General features: G+C 40.2%; 1 protein-coding gene across 1 annotated transcript in view; it reads left to right on the forward strand.

Moving 5' to 3' along the window:
* Window positions 1–877: 877 nt before the first annotated feature.
* The window catches only part of LOC149447491 (uncharacterized), a 33,480-nt gene continuing 14,029 nt past the window's right edge, over window positions 878–20,328 (forward strand). Inside the window, exons 1-5 of the mRNA XM_089652509.1 lie at window positions 878–1,019; window positions 3,861–3,962; window positions 7,679–7,819; window positions 11,502–11,603; window positions 15,956–16,096. Of these exons, the coding sequence (XP_089508635.1) occupies window positions 962–1,019; window positions 3,861–3,962; window positions 7,679–7,819; window positions 11,502–11,603; window positions 15,956–16,096 (544 nt within the window). The 5' untranslated portion in view covers window positions 878–961. The remainder of the gene's footprint in view (window positions 1,020–3,860; window positions 3,963–7,678; window positions 7,820–11,501; window positions 11,604–15,955; window positions 16,097–20,328) is intronic.

Below are 20,328 nucleotides of genomic sequence, written 5' to 3' on the forward strand. Positions count from 1 at the left end.
GGTGAAACTTTAGGCAACTTTGGTTGCATCTGATGATGAATTCTCAATGATCCCTGAGGTGTCTCAAACTGATGTTAAGTTGATGTGTCTACAAAAGCCTGAAACCCTTCAAATTCCCTAAGACTGATTATGTAATTTTAGTCATGACAAACCCTTCCACTTAGAAGTCACTTTCACAAAGTACTTGTAAGGTCCACATCAGTGGTCTGCAAACTTTGGCCCGGGGCCCAGATGTGGCCTTTTGCTTACCTTTATCTGGCCCTTTGGGCACTATTCCATCCAATGACTCCAGCAATGGGACATAATTCTAATGACACCAACAATGGGGTACTATTCCTCCCACTGACACAAATGATGGGGTACAATTCCCCCTAATGATACAAGCCATGGGGCACTATTCCACTCAATTACATCAATTATGGGGCACAATATCTTCTAATAACAGTAACGATGGGGCACTATCCCCCCCAATACCAAAGATGGGGCTTTGTTTACTACCACTGATGCCAATTCACTTTCTGTTCTCACTTGCCCAAGTATGGCCCCCTAAAGTCTCAAGGACAGTAATCTGGCCCTTTGCTTAGAAAGTTTGGAGACCCCTGGTATACAATAACAACCTAGAAATGAAAATGAGGCTCTGCAGTTAAACTCACTATGCACACATTTGTTTCAACTGATTGTTTGCCATGGGGGAAATTCCACTTTACACATCGTACTGACTCTTTGCACTACCTCTTATGACAAGCATGAGAATCTTGGGCTGCAGTGCAAGAAGGGCATCCAAAATTCAAATATATGCAGACACACCCATTCATCTCCTCAGTGTCGTTTGGGGTGAGATTGGGTGGCACCTCCCATCTACCTGTAGTAATATAGCTGTGAAAATACATTGGAAAGTGGGAAGCAAAGAGAGGCAACATTTGGAACGAGCAAGAACACAGGGTACAAAGTGATCCCTGAGATGAGGAAAGAAAACCGAATCCTATTTTTCCTTTTCGTCTTGCTGCAATTCTATATTGGTAAGGTCATCTATAGGGCAATAGGATAACTGGTACTGCTGCTGTCTGTGGTGTGCTTCTGCTCTATAAAATGTAACACAGGAGAAAACTGGGCACGTGTCAAGGACACCAAAACTCTAATGAATCCCCTTCCAAAACTGTCAGTTGACTGGTTACCTGTGGTTTCAAGTGAAATTAGAACTCCTGATTTGCATACTTGTGCAAGGTCAGTGAATCAAAAAGCATTGAAGCCGATGAATCAGCATGACAGAAGTAGCTTGGCAGTGGCAGTTTTCTCAGTACAGGTTTCCTTTAAATCAGACCTTGCACCTATATAAAACGTCTGCTTATTCAATATCGGCCCTTCCCCCAATATAATATCACAACCTTAAAAAAAAAATGGATGTTAGACAAAAAAATTAATGTCACCTGTTTAGGTCTTTTTTCTTTGGTTTTGATGTGGTAATTGTACATGGAAGTGAGGGTGGGACAGTATTGAATAAGTGGACCTTGCCTTTTCCTACATTCAGAATTCCCATGCTACAGCTGTAGGATGATTTAAAGGGCTAGGGCCACCATTATGAAAAGTTTTGTATTGTGATAACTGTTTGTGGCTCAAGTGTTTGTCCAGCTGAAAACTTGTTTCTTAGTTTTGGATAGGGTGGAGAAGAATTAGAATACCTATCAGGTTTTTACTGCGTTTTGCTCCTTGCTGTCTTGCTGACAATGTTTTACCAGAGAGGGAATGAAAAGAACTCTCCAACAGCAACACAGAAAAGAATTAAAATTTTTTTTTACTATAGTAGGGGAGGGCTAGAGCCCCTGTCAGATTTTTATTTCTGTCTAGTGAAGCCACTGACAGCAGAAATGGAGGTGAGGACAAAACTCACTAATGGAGCTCTGACTAAAGCCCCCGAACAACAGAAAAACCTAAAAGGGGTTCTAATCCTTCCCTGCTCTATCCAAAGCTAGAGAAAGGTATTTGGCGTGACATACACTTTATTGCATGTAATGATATATGAAGATTCCAGTCATGCATGAAAATCTGTTGTATTATGCACAAGCATAAATTTAATTAGAGGTTTTTGACTACTGCACTGCAACTGTTAAAACATTACTATAAACTTACTTTTCATGTAGACCTCAACCTTGTCACATAAACTGTTAATGTTTTCTCACGTTACATCCTATTTAAAGAGACTCTGTCAGGTCTCCAAACTAATGCAAACGTTAGTTCTCTGTAAGAGAAATAGTAATAAACACACCCGCCATTTCTTCTACCTCCACTCTATTCCAGGGCTGCAGCCTCTGTCATCCTCTAAAGCATTCAACACATATGATAGTGTCAGATGCCTGTGTCTCCATACCATGTACTGGTGGCCCCATCCTCTAACCTGCTGTGGTAATGTAGGTATTGCAGAGTGGAAGCACAGTGAATGGTGGGGAGACACATGCACCCAACCCTCCCAGAAGTGTCAGATGCCAAGGAGGCTTAGGGCTCATTTAGATGGGCAAAGAAATCTCAATATCCACCAATGCACCCATTGTGTTAAGATGCGTTTATGATGCATTTTGAAAAAGTTTTCTAGACGTCTTCTTTGTTTTGGTGTATTGTTGTATGGATTTTTGTACTATCATCTCAGCTTGTAATGCTTTCTAAATGCATCTCAAAACACACTGTAAACACCATAGGAGTGTAAGGGCTTGTTCACACCATGGTGCAGATATGTCAGTTTTAACTGTGTAAGGGCTTGTTCACACCATGGTACAGATATGTCAGTTTTTCTGTGTAAGGGCTTGTTCACACCATGGTACAGATATGTCAGTTTTTCTGTGTAAGGGCTTGTTCACACCATGGTACAGATATGTCAGTTTTTCTGTGTAAGGGCTTGTTCACACCATGGTACAGATATGTCAGTTTTTCTGTGTAAGGGCTTGTTCACACCATGGTACAGATATATCAGTTTTTCTGCATGCGTTTCGCAAGAGGACAACAAAATCAATTGTTCTCTATATGCCCTGTTCACACTACAACACGTGTAGATTTTTTCTGCTCAGGAATCTACCTGTAAAAAATTAATTGAAGCACACATGAAAACTGATGTCTCTGCAAGTGAAATCTGCGCATCAGTTTCCATCAGTTTTTTTGCACCTATGGTGTGAACAAGGCCTGACTGGTGTGTTTACAGTGCATTCACAATGACATCAATGGAATCATTTGGAAAGCTGTAAAGCCTGGCAAACACCACATATGTTTAGTCAATTTTGGCATATTGCAACACAAAGCGACTGTGTGAACAAGATTGGCCACTACAATGCATACAGTTTTGACAGGAATTTATGGAGCTTCGAAAGAAATGCAGCTTTTGAAGATGGTTTAAACTTAGCCTTACAGAGGTTGCAGAGCTGAAATGGAGGAGAATTAGGAGAAATGGACTGAAAGGCGAGTGACTTTCTTTAATATCTGTACTGCAGTCAGAGCTACGAGTCTACAGTATGAGCTGGATGTTCAGACAGGGGAGAATTGGCTAAATAAAACATGAAAGACTTAACAAATGCTGTAGCAGCCAGGAATGAGGCATGCTTCACTGGAGACAACCTACTTTTACTGTGGTCAAAAATCATTTTTGGCCATTCTTCAGCTTTAAACAGAAATAACAAAACAGTTTCAGTGGTACTATATATTTAACAGACCACAAGAGCAAGTAAAAAAATAAAATAAAAAAATATATATAAGGTCAACACTATTAAAGAGACATGCAAAAATCTTGCCTTAGAATATGAAATTTCTTAGAAAGAAACAAATGGGCTAAAAAGAGGACCTGTAGCTGTTATAAATGCTGTTGTTGTTTTGTTTTACAGGTGATGCTATCGAGTGTTATTCTTGCATTGGAAGTTGCACAGAAATGTCCACCATGAAATGTGGTGCTGATCAGCAATGCATGACAATGGAACAGCACGTTGGTAAATTTTCCTGATTTTAAAGTTCTTTAGGCCATTCAGAACCTTGGTCATACAGGCACTGTAAATGCAGGCAAAATACAATACTATATAATTTACATGAAAACATGCTTTTTTACCAGGGCAATTTTTAACATATTTCACACTCACAATTGTGCTAGAAATTAATGTAAACACCCCAACATTTATATATTTTCTGAAGGCAGAGGCCATGGAGATTAAAAGGGTTGCAATATTGGTGTACCTATTTTCAGGAAAAAACACTAGAATTAATTTGGGTGCAAACAAAAGCAATATTACTCCCACATTTTTGGTAAAATATAAAAGATAGGGTTGCATTGAGTAAATGGGTACCAAACATGTGAAGCCTTAAAATTGCACACTTACATGCTCACTCCCATACCCAGAACTACCAAGTATTTTAGAGAAGGAAAACATGAATATATGCTGCTGGATGGTGGGTTATGGGGTTATGTGACAAAGCAAAAGGTTGCAGAAGATCTGAAAAGTAATTTTTTTGTAGTGAGAATACCTAACGTAAAGATTAAAGATCACTTCCCAAGCACAGAGTAAGGGCCCTTTCACACAGGCGGTGTGCATTCCGATTAGCAGCAGGGGATCTGCTCACAGATCCCCTGGTGATCGGAGCAGAGCGGGGCAGATGACAAGTCCCTGTCCTCTTGAGTTTATGGAGCGCAGACATGGACAAACTTCGTTCTGCTCTATTGGTGGCTGGATGTAAATGGAATCCACTGTCCGCATACACCCGGCTGCCTCCCATTCAGTCCTCCCAAATACTTTTCCCATTATGAAGTATCACTTGATATCTTACCATTCTCATTCAAAAGTCTCCCAAAAGACTTTGTTGCACCTTTTACTACTGTGAGTCTTCTTTCTATTGCTTGTTGTCTACTGAGATTCTTCAACTTTCTAAAGAGGCACTGGTGAAAACTCACAAGAACTCCTTTCTCACAAGGGTCATATGCTTTAAAGCAGGTGTAAATCATAACATAGTTTGTTAAATCCTTGTTTATCATAAATATCATGTTTCATTGCTCTGAACCAGCTTCCTGATAGTGACTGTGGTGGCCCACATCTGCACAACATAAGTTGGTTTGACTGCTTAAGATCTCAGCCAAGTGTGCATGTAACATGGCAATGATGTAGGAGCACAATTGGAAAACACTTGTCATTCTATAACAGGTAGTGCCCAAGGGGCTTCATTGGAGGATCACCAGGTATTATTAAAATAAAAGCTGCACTGACATGGGGGTCACATGGTTTTTGTTTCTCAGTTATGCTCCCATCTAATGTGAAGTCATATAAAGGAAAAGATTAGGTTCAATAAATGTTGAAAGAAGCTTCCCAATTAAAGTCGAAGTTTGGGTACGGCATTTTTTACATAGTTACATTGGTCCAGTATAGACTAATAAAAGTATGCATGTGCATGCCTTTGGGATTCCCATGGAAGCTACAAATCACTCTAATAGGTAACGCTATTCCATTGTTCGCCACTAGCTTCAAGGTCTTGTACAGAGCAGCTGTCTTTCTGCATTATGAGTACAAGAGGTTGCTTGCTCAGCAGGGGACAGGCAACACTGTACATTTACTCAGTGAATGCAAAGAGTTCTCTAATTGGATGAGGTGGGCTAGTGATGTCACACACTCCACCTTTCTCCAATCAGAGAACGGTTTGCATTCACTGGGAAAATGCAAAGTGTTCTCTGAATGGTGCCCTTGCTGAGCGGCAACATTATTTGTTCGGCAAACAGCAGGGCAGCCACTCGGCATGGGACCCGGAAGCTATTGGAGATCATTGGAGTAGTGGCATCTGCTAAAGCTATTTTCAGCTTCTAGGGGGATCCCACTGGTATGGCACATATGTACTTACAGTATATTGGACCAATGTAACTATGTAAAAATTGCCATATTTAGAATTCAGATTTAAATCCCACTGTGCTATTAAAAACATAAAAACCTAATTTTGCCTTCCCTGTTGCTTCCATTTTATTTTGCAAAAATAGTGAAATTTCACCAAAATGTCCCAACTGTTTTCTAAAATTTAATGAATAAAAAAACTCAGTTTCAATCTTTAAAAAAAAAAGGAATACCCCCTCCATATTTATCTGGGTTATAGATGTTTCTAGGAAAGACTACTTTTTGTCAGAATCCCACCCTCTTTTTCTTCAAAGTCTGGCAATAACATGCGATATTCTGCTCCATGACATTATTTTGATTGCCCCAAGCAACTTTCTAAAGTGTTTTGAAATCAGTTTATAAAACAGTGATAATAAGTACCTGGAAGTAGAAGAAATATTGCAGCTTGATTCATCACAACAGAACTAATCCTCCCCTGCTAATATTTGTGCGGTTCTGTATTATCCGGCAACTGCCATTTTTCCTTTTGGAAAAAGACTTCATTGGCCTTATAATATCCTCGCCTTTGTACTTTTTCCATCTGCCTCGTCATGACCAAAGAAGACCCAATGTGGCCAACATTTATGCTCCCCTTTTTCTATGATTTTCCTCTCAATCATTTCCAGCATAATAATACGCTGTATCACCTGTTCCAGCTCATTCCTAAAAGTAGTTCTCAAGCCAACAGTCCACATCAAATAAACATACTGTACATAAACCATTTTTACCTGCCTAAATATTTGCAAGTTTATTATTCATTTTGTCTAGGCTCACACTAGCAGTGGATTATGCCACTATTCATAACCTGGAGGTAGAGAGATTTTAGTTTCACTCTGTCCTATTCACTGTAATACTCCCCATGTGCCCTCGCCTTCTTCTGATTTCACCTGAGCAACTCCCTCTCTTACCCTGGTTCCTAAAATAAGTTAGAAAGACAGCACTATGCAATGCAACAGAGCCAGATCGATGCACATTTCTACACTCTCACTCTCAGCATGACGTCTGAGGTGCAGAAACTCTAACAAGCCAATGGTGGGGGATTATCTGGTATACATGGTTGCTTCTTTACCTTACCCTAACATCCCCACTGAACCCAGCAACCTTTCTTTCCCTTAAAGTAATCATGTGTGTGTATCTAAAATTAATTACATGTATTTTTAAACACAGCTTGTAAACCTAAATCTCTCTCTTAAGATCAGTCTCACATAATTTCCTATACAGCAGAACTCAGAATGGAAGTATGATGGCCAGAATGTGGAGCCAATTAAACTCTGCTGCATGCACATGTGATGACTTGGAACATAATGACAGGAGGAGAGAGCACTATATTCCCTAATGCTAACAGAGAAAGTGACTTCACTCTTCTAGTTGTGCTGTCTAACAAAGGTGTACGAATCAGAAAACTAGCTGCTCAGCGTTACATAGAATTGTCAGATAACACAGTTCTAATATATTTATTTTCAGTGTGTGTTTAGCTATTTGTGAACTTCCCTATAGCTCCTATTTATCTCAGTTATTAAAACCCTATACCTCCATTTCTATTGTTTTCATTTGCCTCTAACCTTGCCAACTTCCTACCTTCTCCCTAAGCTTAGCTTGGCAATTCTTAACAATGACAATCAGCAGCTATCATCTCATGCCTGTCAGCAGTTTCTAGACACCTATAGACATTTAATTCAGATCGGGAGACAATCTAATGTCTGTGGGACGCCATCAGATGCTATTGATATTTGTGTATAATGAAATAATGGATACAGTCAGAATCAGATCTCACACCATTTACTATTGACTCTCTACGACAGATGGAAAGGTTCAGAGGCAGCAAAAAGGTTGTCTATCATCTCAGCAATGCGAAGCAACCTCATCTGATCCATCACTTGTCCAATATTGCTGCGATTCGGATTTCTGCAATGGTGGAAACATTTCCTCCACTACAGCCATCAGTAAGTGAAATTTCTCTTTTTCTGTGTATGTGCAAATAATGTTCCAAATGTTATGTGAAAATGGTTACCCAGTTAGTAGTTTTCTTTTGAAGGAATACAGTAGGCCATTATCAATAACTAACTTGCTGTATTGCTCAGGAACTCCTACAGTGAGTAGTCCTAAATGTTGATGAGTGGATTTCCAAATTTTCATGCTGCTGGAGATCCACTGAAGCTGTTAATGGAGGAGGACTAGGAACTTTGGCCTTGAAGGGAATTACAGCCGACTAACCCTTTCAGGGTAGGGACAGAATTCTGTGAGCTAAAAAAAATGTACCATTCAAAGTATGCCATGGTGCTGCATAGTGAAAGGTGGGTGTTTCCATAAGACATGGCTTAACGTGATGTACCAGCATCAACTTTCTTGACACCTCAGAGCTGCAAAAAAGGCTGGAGCTGGAAAGAATTCCCTCTGCCAAATGCAAATACATTGGAAAGTGGGAAGCAAAGAGAGGCAACATTTGGAACGAGCAAGAACACAGGGTACAAAGTGATCCCTGAGATGAGGAAAGAAAACCGAATCCTATTTTTCCTTTTCGTCTTGCTGCAATTCTATATTGGTAAGGTCATCTATAGGGCAATAGGATAACTGGTACTGCTGCTGTCTGTGGTGTGCTTCTGCTCTATAAAATGTAACACAGGAGAAAACTGGGCACATGTCAAGGACACCAGATCTTGGTGGTCCAATATGTTGGTTTACTGTGGCTTTAATAATTGTTATGTTCACTGACATTAATATAGCAGGGAATAGAGTGTTCTGTACAATCTGAACCCACAATTCTTAGCAATGCATTGCCACCTTTGATGGCTATATGGGACTATGAGATGAAAGATGTCATCAGTACTCCCACCAGTGACTACTGGTGAAAAGTTTTTTTGTGATTTAGGGTAGCAATTCCAGACTATACCCAAGAATGAGTATTACGTATAACATTTGAGCAGATAATCAGCTTCAAAAGAAATCTCTAATGAATCCCCTTCCAAAACTGTCAGTTGACTGGTTACCTGTGGTTTCAAGTGAAATTAGAACTCCTGATTTGCATACTTGTGCGAGGTCAGTGAATCAAAAAGCATTGAAGCCGATGAATCAGCATGACAGAAGTAGCTTGGCAGTGGCAGTTTTCTCAGTACAGGTTTCCTTTAAATCAGACCTTGCACCTATATAAAACGTCTGCTTATTCAATATCGGCCCTTCCCCCAATATAATATCACAACCTTAAAAAAAAAATGGATGTTAGACAAAAAAATTAATGTCACCTGTTTAGGTCTTTTTTCTTTGGTTTTGATGTGGTAATTGTACATGGAAGTGAGGGTGGGACAGTATTGAATAAGTGGACCTTGCCTTTTCCTACATTCAGAATTCCCATGCTACAGCTGTAGGATGATTTAAAGGGCTAGGGCCACCATTATGAAAAGTTTTGTATTGTGATAACTGTTTGTGGCTCAAGTGTTTGTCCAGCTGAAAACTTGTTTCTTAGTTTTGGATAGGGTGGAGAAGAATTAGAATACCTATCAGGTTTTTACTGCGTTTTGCTCCTTGCTGTCTTGCTGACAATGTTTTACCAGAGAGGGAATGAAAAGAACTCTCCAACAGCAACACAGAAAAGAATTACATTTTTTTTTACTATAGTAGGGGAGGGCTAGAGCCCCTGTCAGATTTTTATTTCTGTCTAGTGAAGCCACTGACAGCAGAAATGGAGGTGAGGACAAAACTCACTAATGGAGCTCTGACTAAAGCCCCCGAACAACAGAAAAACCTAAAAGGGGTTCTAATCCTTCCCTGCTCTATCCAAAGCTAGAGAAAGGTATTTGGCGTGACATACACTTTATTGCATGTAATGATATATGAAGATTCCAGTCATGCATGAAAATCTGTTGTATTATGCACAAGCATAAATTTAATTAGAGGTTTTTGACTACTGCACTGCAACTGTTAAAACATTACTATAAAATTACTTTTCATGTAGACCTCAACCTTGTCACATAAACTGTTAATGTTTTCTCACGTTACATCCTATTTAAAGAGACTCTGTCAGGTCTCCAAACTAATGCAAACGTTAGTTCTCTGTAAGAGAAATAGTAATAAACACACCCGCCATTTCTTCTACCTCCACTCTATTCCAGGGCTGCAGCCTCTGTCATCCTCTAAAGCATTCAACACATATGATAGTGTCAGATGCCTGTGTCTCCATACCATGTACTGGTGGCCCCATCCTCTAACCTGCTGTGGTAATGTAGGTATTGCAGAGTGGAAGCACAGTGAATGGTGGGGAGACACATGCACCCAACCCTCCCAGAAGTGTCAGATGCCAAGGAGGCTTAGGGCTCATTTAGATGGGCAAAGAAATCTCAATATCCACCAATGCACCCATTGTGTTAAGATGCGTTTATGATGCATTTTGAAAAAGTTTTCTAGACGTCTTCTTTGTTTTGGTGTATTGTTGTATGGATTTTTGTACTATCATCTCAGCTTGTAATGCTTTCTAAATGCATCTCAAAACACACTGTAAACACCATAGGAGTGTAAGGGCTTGTTCACACCATGGTGCAGATATGTCAGTTTTAACTGTGTAAGGGCTTGTTCACACCATGGTGCAGATATGTCAGTTTTTCTGTGTAAGGGCTTGTTCACACCATGGTACAGATATGTCAGTTTTTCTGTGTAAGGGCTTGTTCACACCATGGTACAGATATGTCAGTTTTTCTGTGTAAGGGCTTGTTCACACCATGGTACAGATATGTCAGTTTTTCTGCATGCGTTTCGCAAGAGGACAACAAAATCAATTGTTCTCTATATGCCCTGTTCACACTACAACACGTGTAGATTTTTTCTGCTCAGGAATCTACCTGTAAAAAATTAATTGAAGCACACATGAAAACTGATGTCTCTGCAAGTGAAATCTGCGCATCAGTTTCCATCAGTTTTTTTGCACCTATGGTGTGAACAAGGCCTGACTGGTGTGTTTACAGTGCATTCACAATGACATCAATGGAATCATTTGGAAAGCTGTAAAGCCTGGCAAACACCACATATGTTTAGTCAATTTTGGCATATTGCAACACAAAGCGACTGTGTGAACAAGATTGGCCACTACAATGCATACAGTTTTGACAGGAATTTATGGAGCTTCGAAAGAAATGCAGCTTTTGAAGATGGTTTAAACTTAGCCTTACAGAGGTTGCAGAGCTGAAATGGAGGAGAATTAGGAGAAATGGACTGAAAGGCGAGTGACTTTCTTTAATATCTGTACTGCAGTCAGAGCTACGAGTCTACAGTATGAGCTGGATGTTCAGACAGGGGAGAATTGGCTAAATAAAACATGAAAGACTTAACAAATGCTGTAGCAGCCAGGAATGAGGCATGCTTCACTGGAGGCAACCTACTTTTACTGTGGTCAAAAATCATTTTTGGCCATTCTTCAGCTTTAAACAGAAATAACAAAACAGTTTCAGTGGTACTATATATTTAACAGACCACAAGAGCAAGTAAAAAAATAAAATAAAAAAATATATATAAGGTCAACACTATTAAAGAGACATGCAAAAATCTTGCCTTAGAATATGAAATTTCTTAGAAAGAAACAAATGGGCTAAAAAGAGGACCTGTAGCTGTTATAAATGCTGTTGTTGTTTTGTTTTACAGGTGATGCTATCGAGTGTTATTCTTGCATTGGAAGTTGCACAGAAATGTCCACCATGAAATGTGGTGCTGATCAGCAATGCATGACAATGGAACAGCACGTTGGTAAATTTTCCTGATTTTAAAGTTCTTTAGGCCATTCAGAACCTTGGTCATACAGGCACTGTAAATGCAGGCAAAATACAATACTATATAATTTACATGAAAACATGCTTTTTTACCAGGGCAATTTTTAACATATTTCACACTCACAATTGTGCCAGAAATTAATGTAAACACCCCAACATTTATATATTTTCTGAAGGCAGAGGCCATGGAGATTAAAAGGGTTGCAATATTGGTGTACCTATTTTCAGGAAAAAACACTAGAATTAATTTGGGTGCAAACAAAAGCAATATTACTCCCACATTTTTGGTAAAATATAAAAGATGGGGTTGCATTGAGTAAATGGGTACCAAACATGTGAAGCCTTAAAATTGCACACTTACATGCTCACTCCCATACCCAGAACTACCAAGTATTTTAGAGAAGGAAAACATGAATATATGCTGCTGGATGGTGGGTTATGGGGTTATGTGACAAAGCAAAAGGTTGCAGAAGATCGGAAATGTAATTTTTTTGTAGTGAGAATACCTAACGTAAAGATTAAAGATCACCTCCCAAGCACAGAGTAAGGGCCCTTTCACACAGGCGGTGTGCATTCCGATTAGCAGCAGGGGATCTGCTCACAGATCCCCTGGTGATCGGAGCAGAGTGGGGCAGATGACAAGTCCCTGTCCTCTTGAGTTTATGGAGCGCAGACATGGACAAACTTCGTTCTGCTCTATTGGTGGCTGGATGTAAATGGAATCCACTGTCCGCATACACCCGGCTGCCTCCCATTCAGTCCTCCCAAATGGAAGAGGACGCAGTGCTCATCCATTTTTTTTAGTGGACCTAATCAGACCCAGAGGTATGTGGGTATAAACATACACAAATCCATTTACACCAGCCGTTCCATGCATGGACCATTTGATCAGGACCACCTGAAAAACTGACAGGCGGACCTTATCTGATTGCTTGTGTGAAAGGGCCCTAAATCTGGCCATGGATGGAATGAAATTTGATGGGTTCAGCAAGTCCATATGTGGCAGTGCCTGCTCCAGAGAAGTCATTAGATCAACTTCTTAATAAACGGCCTTGTTGAAAAATTTTTGCTATCAGCCAGCTGCAGTCAAATGGACAAAATGTCCCAGGACAAAGGATTCCTCTATCCACCTCATTTGTGTGGATGGGGGAACCTGTTTGTCTTTTTTTGTTGGCCAGCTTAACAAAGTCACTACAATACTACAGCCCTTTCGTTGACTAGAATACAACAAAGTTATACAATCTTAATGAGAAAAGGCTGTAGTTGCTTCACATTACTGCTATAAAACTGACCAAGTGGTATGACTCTTAGTCATGTATTTGTATAATAATAAGTATGAATCATGTCTACCTAGCATTAATATGTAAAGGTAAACAGTTGACAGGGTGTACACATGATTATCTACCCACATGATGATGGTTGTGTACTTTTCCCATTATGAAGTATCGCTTGATATCTTACCATTCTCATTCAAAAGTCTCCCAAAAGACTTTGTTGCACCTTTTACTACTGTGAGTCTTCTTTCTATTGCTTGTTGTCTACTGAGATTCTTCAACTTTCTAAAGAGGCACTGGTGAAAACTCACAAGAACTCCTTTTGCTCACAAGGGTCATATGCTTTAAAGCAGGTGTAAATCATAACATAGTTTGTTAAATCCTTGTTTATCATAAATATCATGTTTCATTGCTCTGAACCAGCTTCCTGATAGTGACTGTGGTGGCCCACATCTGCACAACGTAAGTTGGTTTGACTACTTAAGATCTCAGCCAAGTGTGCATGTAACATGGCAATGATGTAGGAGCACAATTGGAAAACACTTGTCATTCTATAACAGGTAGTGCCCAAGGGGCTTCATTGGAGGATCACCAGGTATTATTAAAATAAAAGCTGCACTGACATGGGGGTCACATGGTTTTTGTTTCTCAGTTATGCTCCCATCTAATGTGAAGTCATATAAAGGAAAAGATTAGGTTCAATAAATGTTGAAAGAAGCTTCCCAATTAAAGTCGAAGTTTGGGTACGGCATTTTTTACATAGTTACATTGGTCCAGTATAGACTAATAAAAGTATGCATGTGCATGCCTTTGGGATTCCCATGGAAGCTACAAATCACTCTAATAGGTAACGCTATTCCATTGTTCGCCACTAGCTTCAAGGTCTTGTACAGAGCAGCTGTCTTTCTGCATTATGAGTACAAGAGGTTGCTTGCTCAGCAGGGGACAGGCAACACTGTACATTTACTCAGTGAATGCAAAGAGTTCTCTAATTGGATGAGGTGGGCTAGTGATGTCACACACTCCACCTTTCTCCAATCAGAGAACGGTTTGCATTCACTGGGAAAATGCAAAGTGTTCTCTGAATGGTGCCCTTGCTGAGCGGCAACATTCTTTGTTCAGCAAACAGCAGGGCAGCCACTCGGCATGGGACCCGGAAGCTAGTGGAGATCATTGGAGTAGTGGCATCTGCTAAAGCTATTTTCAGCTTCTAGGGGGATCCCACTGGTATGGCACATATGTACTTACAGTATATTGGACCAATGTAAGTATGTAAAAATTGCCATATTTAGAATTCAGATTTAAATCCCACTGTGCTATTAAAAACATAAAAACCTAATTTTGCCTTCCCTGTTGCTTCCATTTTATTTTGCAAAAATAGTGAGATTTCACCAAAATGTCCCAACTATTTTCTAAAATTTAATGAATAAAAAAACTCAGTTTCAATCTTTAAAAAAAAAAAGGAATACCCCCTCCATATTTATCTGGGTTATAGATGTTTCTAGGAAAGACTACTTTTTGTCAGAATCCCACCCTCTTTTTCTTCAAAGTCTGGCAATAATATGCGATATTCTGCTCCATGACATTATTTTGATTGCCCCAAGCAACTTTCTAAAGTGTTTTTGAAATCCGTTTATAAAACAGTGATAATAAGTACCTGGAAGTAGAAGAAATATTGCAGCTTGATTCATCACAACAGAACTAATCCTCCCCTGCTAATATTTGTGCGGTTCTGTATTATCCGGCAACTACCATTTTTCCTTTTGGAAAAAGACTTCATTGGCCTTATAATATCCTCGCCTTTGTACTTTTTCCATCTGCCTCGTCATGACCAAAGAAGACCCAATGTGGCCAACATTTATGCTCCCCTTTTTCTATGATTTTCTTCTCAATCATTTCCAGCATAATAATACGCTGTATCACCTGTTCCAGCTCATTCCTAAAAGTAGTTCTCAAGCCAACAGTCCACATCAAATAAACATACTGTACATAAACCATTTTTACCTGGCTCACACTAGCAGTGGATTATGCCACTATTCATAACCTGGAGGTAGAGAGATTTCAGTTTCACTCTGTCCTATTCACTGTAATACTCCCCATGTGCCCTCGCCTTCTTCTGATTTCACCTGAGCAACTCCCTCTCTTGCCCTGGTTCCTAAAATAAGTTAGAAAGACAGCACTATGCAATGCAACAGAGCCAGATCAATGCACATTTCTACACTCTCACTCTCGGCATGACGTCTGAGGTGCAGAAACTCTAACAAGCCAATGGTGGGGGATTATCTGGTATACATGGTTGCTTCTTTACCTTACCCTAACATCCCCACTGAACCCAGCAACCTTTCTTTCCCTTAAAGTAATCATGTGTGTGTATCTAAAATTAATTACATGTATTTTTAAACACAGCTTGTAAACCTAAATCTCTCTCTTAAGATCAGTCTCACATAATTTCCTATACAGCAGAACTTAGAATGGAAGTATGATGGCCAGAATGTGGAGCCAATTAAACTCTGCTGCATGCACATGTGATGACTTGGAACATAATGACAGGAGGAGAGAGCACTATATTCCCTAATGCTAACAGAGAAAGTGACTTCACTCTTCTAGCTGTGCTGTCTAACAAAGGTGTACGAATCATAAAACTAGCTGCTCAGCGTTACATAGAATTGTCAGATAACACAGTTCTAATATATTTATTTTCAGTGTGTGTTTAGCTATTTGTGAACTTCCCTATAGCTCCTATTTATCTCAGTTATTAAAACCCTATACCTCCATTTCTATTGTTTTCATTTGCCTCTAACCTTGCCAACTTCCTACCTTCTCCCTAAGCTTAGCTTGGCAATTCTTAACAATGACAATCAGTAGCTATCATCTCATGCCTGTCAGCAGTTTCTAGACACCTATAGCCATTTAATTTAGGCATTTTAGGCCAGATCGGGAGACAATCTAATGTCTGTGGGACGCCATCAGATGCTATTGATAGTTGTGTATAATGAAATAATGGATACAGTCAGAATCAGATCTCACACCATTTACTATTGACTCTCTATGACAGATGGAAAGGTTCAGAGGCAGCAAAAAGGTTGTCTATCATCTCAGCAGTGCAAAGCAAACTCATCTGATCCATCACTTGTCCAATATTGCTGCAATTCGGATTTCTGCAATGGTGGAAACAGTTCCTCCACTACAGCCATCAGTAAGTGAAATTTCTCTTTTTCTGTGTATGTGCAAATAATGTTCCAAATGTCAGGTGAAAATGGTTACCCAGTTAGTATTTTTCTTTTGAAGGAATACAGTAGGCCATTATCAATAACTAACTTGCTGTATTGCTCAGGAACTCCTACAGTGAGAAGTCCTAAATGTTGATGAGTGGATTTCCAAATTTTCATGCTGCTGGAGATCCACTGAAGCTGTTAATGGAGGAGGACTAGGAACTTTGGCCTTGAAGGGAATTACAGCCGACTAACCCTTTCAGGGTAGGGACAGAATTCTGTGAGCTAAAAAAAAATGTACCATTCAAAGTATGCCATGGTGCTGCATAGTGAAAGGCGGGTGTTTCCATAAGACATGGCTTAACGTGATGTACCAGCATCAACTTTCTTGACACCTCAGAGCTGCAAAAAAGGTTGGAGCTGGAAAGAATTCCCTCTGCCAAATGCACTCATGAGTCTAAAAGGGGAGCAGGTAGCTTTATAATGCTCAATGTGTGGGTGCTACCCCTAGTGATGTATGAATGAAAAAACAAATATTGGTGAAGCGCTTCACATGAAAAACTAAATAAGTAAGTACAATGATCTAAAAATACATGTAAAGTGACCACACTGTATTGACAGGTATTAATAACTAGTGCTAAATAATCCCCCCCAAAAAATATATAAGTGCCAAGTGCTGAAATTGCAAAACAGGTCATGTGTTTGCTGACTAGATCGTGCCAAAATACAATATATGCATAGTAAACATAATACACAATAACATTGCACACTCTAACTGAAAGTGGAAAAGTGCTCAGTATGAGTATAAATATTGGTTAAAAGTAAAATCCACAATAAAGTGCAAAACAGGTAATGTGTTTGCTGACTAGATAGTGCCAAAATACAATATATGCACAGTGAAATAATGCACAATAACATTGCACACTAACTGAAAGTGACAGGTGCTCAGTATGAGTATGAATAATAGTTAAAAGTAAAATCCACAATAAAATGCAGTACAAAGTGCTAGACATATCATGTGCAAACAAACACCGCAATGTCAGTGCTTCAATTCTTCACTCCAAACATGATGCGTGTTAGCATGCCACACCTATATATCGTAATCCAAAAGGGGCTAAAGTGCCTCCTCACCTTAACCATGCGACCCCTAAGGGCCGCAATGCTTTAGGTAATATAACTCCACCAGACTGGGGATCTCTGTAATAATACTCCTGTAGTACCACTTGATCTCCTCTGCCAGGTCACTTATGCCCTCAGATGGTAATACCCCCGGGATAATCACAAGGCCATAGAGAGGTAGACAAAGAGAGCCTCCATAGTGAAATGCTGTTTATTCCATATAGCAGATAAAAACAAGCCAAAAGAGAACACTCACAGTATAGCAGATCTTATACAGCAGGTCTCCCATGTGCCGTGGGTGTACTGCAAGGTGCTGGGTGTTCAAAGATGGCGTCTGCCGGAAGTGTGTAACCGGAAGTACGTCACCGCGCTCAAAATGTATGAATGGTGACCTAACTCCACTCTGAGTCACCATCCCAACCAGGGCGGACTGACAACTTAATTTTGTTACCTCTTTGCTGAACTCTTTCATTCAAGGCAGAGGCGGACTGACAACTCATAGGGTCCCCGGGCAATAGGGGATCATGGGGCCCCTGTGTCCTCGCCCAAACTCAAAAAAGCCTATGAAAAAGGTACCAGGGGCATCTCATGGAGCCCCCTACTGACCCCGGGCCCTCGGCAGTGCCCGAGTTTCCAAATGGTCAGTCCGCCCCTGATCCCAACATATCTTATTAGTAATTTCTTGGGGAGCTAATGCCCTCCCTGCCTTTAATTTAGGATGGGTTATTTCCAAATCCATGTATTTACTTGAAGTGTAACAGACAGTGAATTCTATTTTCATGGTATGTTTATATGCTGCACATCATCTTTATATAATATAAATGCCCAGATTTGGACTAATACTAAATTCCACTGAGCAAGTGATTGGGTAAGGGATCCAAAAGACCAATAAATCAATATATGAGTAAACACACCAACTGTGCCTAAACTATGGACATTAAAGCATTTATATATTGCTAACAAGCAGTGTAAGAGCTTCAAAACAAGCTCTCTAGCTACTTTTAATGTGAAGTTATTAATTCTCAAAAATACTCCAAGGCCTGAAAATCTCTATGGTTGGGTTTCAGTCAGTTTCTAACTGCTTGAAAACACCTGCTGTGCATTTACGTTAGAGGCCAACAGCCTGAAAAGATCCAAAAGACTTTACTGTCTGTATTAAGAAATTTGAAAATGTATTGCTCCAAAATGCTTATAGATAGAGAGATAAATAAAGTGCTTTTACTGCATGTTCAAGATATGTAAATACTTTAGTGTGCATAGACTGGGCATAGGTTCACTCTGAAGTGATTCTGTAATTAAATTTAAAGTGCAGGGAAGAAAGTAATCAGTTACTTCTCGCATGCTCCAGATGCCATTCCAATATAGAGAAATCATTTTCTAAAGTCTCTTCAGAAACTAACACTTCTGGGGGTGTTGATCTCCTGGTCCCTCACTTTGCCATGCAATTTCTCCTGCTGACCCCTATGCCATTACTGTGCTACATAGTGATGTAGGGTTCGGTGGCAAGAGCCACAGAGCACAGCAGGAGACCAGGAGATCAACACTCTGGGAAGTGTGGGTTTCTGAAGAGGCTTTATGGAACCATCTATTTTCATTGGGGCAGCATTCATCAGCATGGGCAATGAGAAATAACTATTTACTTTTCTTTGCAGAGTTTAATTCTTGGAGTTTAGTGACTGATGCTTTAAGGCTGGAATACAGAACATTGCAGCAAAACACATCTTAGATAGTTTTCACTGCAATAGATGCCCCCTTTGGAAGATTTCCACTCCATGTTTATATGCCAACTGTAAAATACACAGTAAACCATAACTGAATACTGAGAAAGGACCTGCATAAAGTTTGCGGTAGGTACAATGTGTCTTGGAAATTCGCTTTAACGAATTTCTCCTTACCGTGAGTACTCGCAGTTGGATGCGCAGAAATCCCCCATAAAGCTGTGCGAATCTCGCTTACCACGACTGCAGCTAAACTACACGATTCCTGCCCATCCAAATACTTTGGTTCTGTTGAATTGTGGGTGATTGGAGCTCCGTTACCCTAGAATGATCACACGACACTCTAAGGCTGTTGCAACTCACATAAGGGCTGATTTTAGACCCAGCTCTCTGTTTTATTAAAAATACACACATGTCCCCCACATGAATAAAGTCAATCCCCTCCCACCGAACAATGCAATGGGGATTGCCTATACAGAGGATGTACATTCCAATTGGAGCATAGCCTTTGCTATTATCTATCACTGGTCCTCCCCCATGAGTCTTCTGAGGTCAGCAGACTTCCTCCCCTTCCCCCCTATGAGCCATCTGAGGTCATATTTCCTGTCCTACTAGCTTCTATTGGTATGTAAAATTCTCTGCACAAGCACTCCCTAAAAATACCAGTCTGTACCTGGATGGGCCCGATACGATCTTTATTAAAACACATCCATCCGAGATACAGTTCAGATTAGTAATGGGTTGTAAGATATGCATAAGCCTACACACGGAGTTCACACCGCTTGCGCATTGCGTTATGAAGCCCATGTGGTACCATGCTGCTGATATGTGGATACAGGCCCACGGTCTACTGACAGCAGCATTCGCATGGAATGCCGTGGTGGTATACACGCCGGTCTATAAGCGCAGATCTGCCATCTCATCCATTACCAAGCTGAGTACTGTAATACATACATTGTACATGCGCATGGCCCAATTGCAGCCTTCAGAGCTTTAATTAAGCCACACGAGAGACATATGAATAACACGAATATATGACACATTTAAAGTTCGACCAATAATACAAAATTTCCATGACATTCCCTCCTGTTTTATCATATTCTCCTCGTGTCCCTTCTTGATCTTCTTCAGCTTGATGGGTGTAGTCTCAAACTTCAAAGAGTTCCTGTAGTTGTCCCTGAGAATAAAGCTCCACGGGGTACCTGAAACAACAAGACCCGACGCAGACTCGACGCAAACAGGCTTGATTGAAGCGATGATCCTCAAGAGCGTTGGAACCTTCACTACAGGAAGGCTCTTGCAAAAACCACAAACAGATTGTGGTATGAATAAAGCTTGTGATCCCACGGTGGTCTGGGGAGATCCAGCAATAGATTCTC

The sequence above is a fragment of the Staurois parvus genome, unplaced genomic scaffold (genome assembly GCF_062004578.1).
Source record: "Staurois parvus isolate SC_StPar_1 unplaced genomic scaffold, SC_StPar_1.0 ptg000684l, whole genome shotgun sequence".
Lineage (NCBI taxonomy): Eukaryota > Metazoa > Chordata > Amphibia > Anura > Ranidae > Staurois > Staurois parvus.